The sequence below is a fragment of the Gymnoscopelus braueri genome (genome assembly GCF_963280865.1).
Source record: "Gymnoscopelus braueri genome assembly, chromosome: 21".
Lineage (NCBI taxonomy): Eukaryota > Metazoa > Chordata > Actinopteri > Myctophiformes > Myctophidae > Gymnoscopelus > Gymnoscopelus braueri.
Window position 1 is genome coordinate 18,653,286 of NC_137623.1, and position 2,500 is coordinate 18,655,785.

At 43.6% G+C, this 2,500-nt stretch overlaps 1 protein-coding gene across 1 annotated transcript in view; it reads left to right on the plus strand.

The window, feature by feature from the left end:
- Window positions 1–2,500, plus strand: part of lama1 (laminin, alpha 1) — a gene marked incomplete at both ends in the record, with an annotated part of 40,979 nt that overhangs the window by 17,413 nt on the left and 21,066 nt on the right. Inside the window, 5 exons of the mRNA XM_080417429.1 lie at window positions 201–412; window positions 720–826; window positions 997–1,177; window positions 1,720–1,856; window positions 2,471–2,500. The exon at window positions 2,471–2,500 is cut by the window's right edge and continues 204 nt beyond it. Coding sequence (XP_080273555.1) covers window positions 201–412; window positions 720–826; window positions 997–1,177; window positions 1,720–1,856; window positions 2,471–2,500 — 667 coding nt within the window. The remainder of the gene's footprint in view (window positions 1–200; window positions 413–719; window positions 827–996; window positions 1,178–1,719; window positions 1,857–2,470) is intronic.

A 2,500-nucleotide genomic window follows, 5' to 3' on the forward strand; every position in this document is an offset into this window, starting at 1 on the left:
GGACCCCCTCAGAAGAGAAGATCTATGTTAAAAAATATCATTTATTTTTCTTAAAATTTTTATCCCACGATTTTGTAACCCTATTTTTTCACCCAATGCCTAAGCTTGTAATCCTGGGTGCTACTCTCCCTCTGCCAGCCTGGGGAGAGCTCCGAACTGAGCTCATGCTTCAAAATATTAACTATACTGTCTCTCAATAGGTGTGCTGATGGTTTCCATGGCGATCCTACGGTTCCCGGGGGAACGTGTGTGAGGTGTGAGTGCAACGGTAACGTGGACGCTGGGGAGGCGGGGCACTGCGACCACGTGACTGGCGAGTGTCTGCGTTGCCGCGGGAACACGGCCGGGTGGCACTGTGAGACCTGTCAGCCCGGTTACTATGGTGATGCGGTGGTTGCTAAGGACTGCCGGGGTGAGAGAGAGAGAGCGAGGCGCACGCACACACACACACACACACACACACACACGCACACACGCTCACACGCACACACACACACAAACACACACACACACACACACACACACACACACACACACACACACACACACACACACACACACACACACACACACACACACACACACATACACACAGGAATTTTGATCTTTTCAAATCCAGATTGAATTTGACCTCTAACATACTTCTGTCACATGTCTCTCTCTCTCTCTCTCTCTCTCTCTCTCTCTCTCTCTCTCTCTCTCTCTCTCTCTCTCTATAGAGTGTGGTTGTGATGTGAATGGCGCCCTCTCCAGTCAGTGTAATGTCACTACAGGACAGTGTGACTGCAAGCAGAATGTAGTGGGACACACATGTGACTCCTGTCAGGTAAGGGAACACACACACACACACACACACACACACACACACACACACACACACACACACACACACACACACACACACACACACACACACACACACACACACACACACACACACGCACACTTAGTGTTGTCCTAGTATATTCCTTGTAATAATAATAATCATTCTTACAGGTTGGATTCTTTGGACTTCTCAGTGGGCGCGGCTGTGAAACCTGTAACTGCAGCCAACCCGGCGCTCTCTCTGAGTCATGTGACGAGGAGGGGCGGTGCCAGTGTGTGGCGGGCGTGGCCGGGGACAAGTGTGACCGCTGTGCCCACGGTTACTATGACGACCAGGGTGATGGATGTAAAGGTAGGAAAGATATTCTGTAGACTGACTGACTGACTGACTGACTGACTGACTGACTGCAGTGGTGGATAGTAACTAAGTACATTTCCTTGAGTACTGTACTTATGTAAAATTTTGAGGGATTATTTTTTGCTGCACTGGAGTATTTCCAATATTCAATACTTTTACTTCTACTCCACTACATCTCAGAGAAAAATACTGTACTTTTTACTCCACTATAATTATTTGAAAACCTTACTTACTAGTTACTATGTAGATTTTGATTATTAATACAAACATACATTAACAACTTTCGGTCCTATATATTTCGGATATTTTCAAAAGATTTTCAATAATTTTGAAAACTGGGAAATGGGACATTTTGCATATTGAGTACTTTTACTTTTGGTACTTTAAGTGCATTTAGATTTTTAACTCAGGACTTTTACTTGTAACAGAGGGTTTCTACATTGTGGTGTTGATACTTTAACTTAAGTAACGAATGTCTGTACTTCTTCCATCTCTGATTGATTGATTGATTGAAATTGTTTCTGTTTATTTCTCAGCGTGTGACTGTGCACATACCCATGGCAACTGTGACTCGGCAACAGGCGTGTGCATCTGCCCCCCCCACACAGAGGGGGCCAAGTGTGAGAACTGTACGTCAGGGTTCTGGGATCATGACCCGAAGACTGGATGCCAGGTACGCGTGCACGCGCACACACACACACACACACACACACACACACACACACACACACACACACACACACACACACACACACACACACACACACACACACACACACACACACACACACACACACTGAAGGTCAAATATTACTCAGCTACAAGCCAAATTTGTACTGTGAAAGTACTGGAGTACCGTACTTAGAAAGTATTCAAAAGTGTTACAAAATGCCTTTTCTTTTATATTTTATATCTGATATCAATGCACTGCTGTATTAAAATTTAGACATTGTCCTCACAAATTCAAAGGTTTTTCATACATTTTCAGAAAATATCAATAATAGTGAAAATAGCAAATATACAAGCTAACAACGTGTCAAATTGTGACATGTTGTGAACTTGTCGATCTGCTATTTTCACTATATTTCAAATAGGTAAATTCAAAATGTACTTTTTCTCTTCCTAGAAATGTAGTGGAGTCAAAAGTACAACGTTTGTCTTTGAAATGTAGTGGAGTGAAAGTCATAAGTATCCAAAAATACTCAAGTAAATGTACTTCATTGCTGTCCACCACTGGGTCAGAGGAAGTGACATCATGAACGTGTGTTATTCTTCCTGGTTGTCTAGTCATGTGACTGCAGTGTGGAAGGAAGCTCC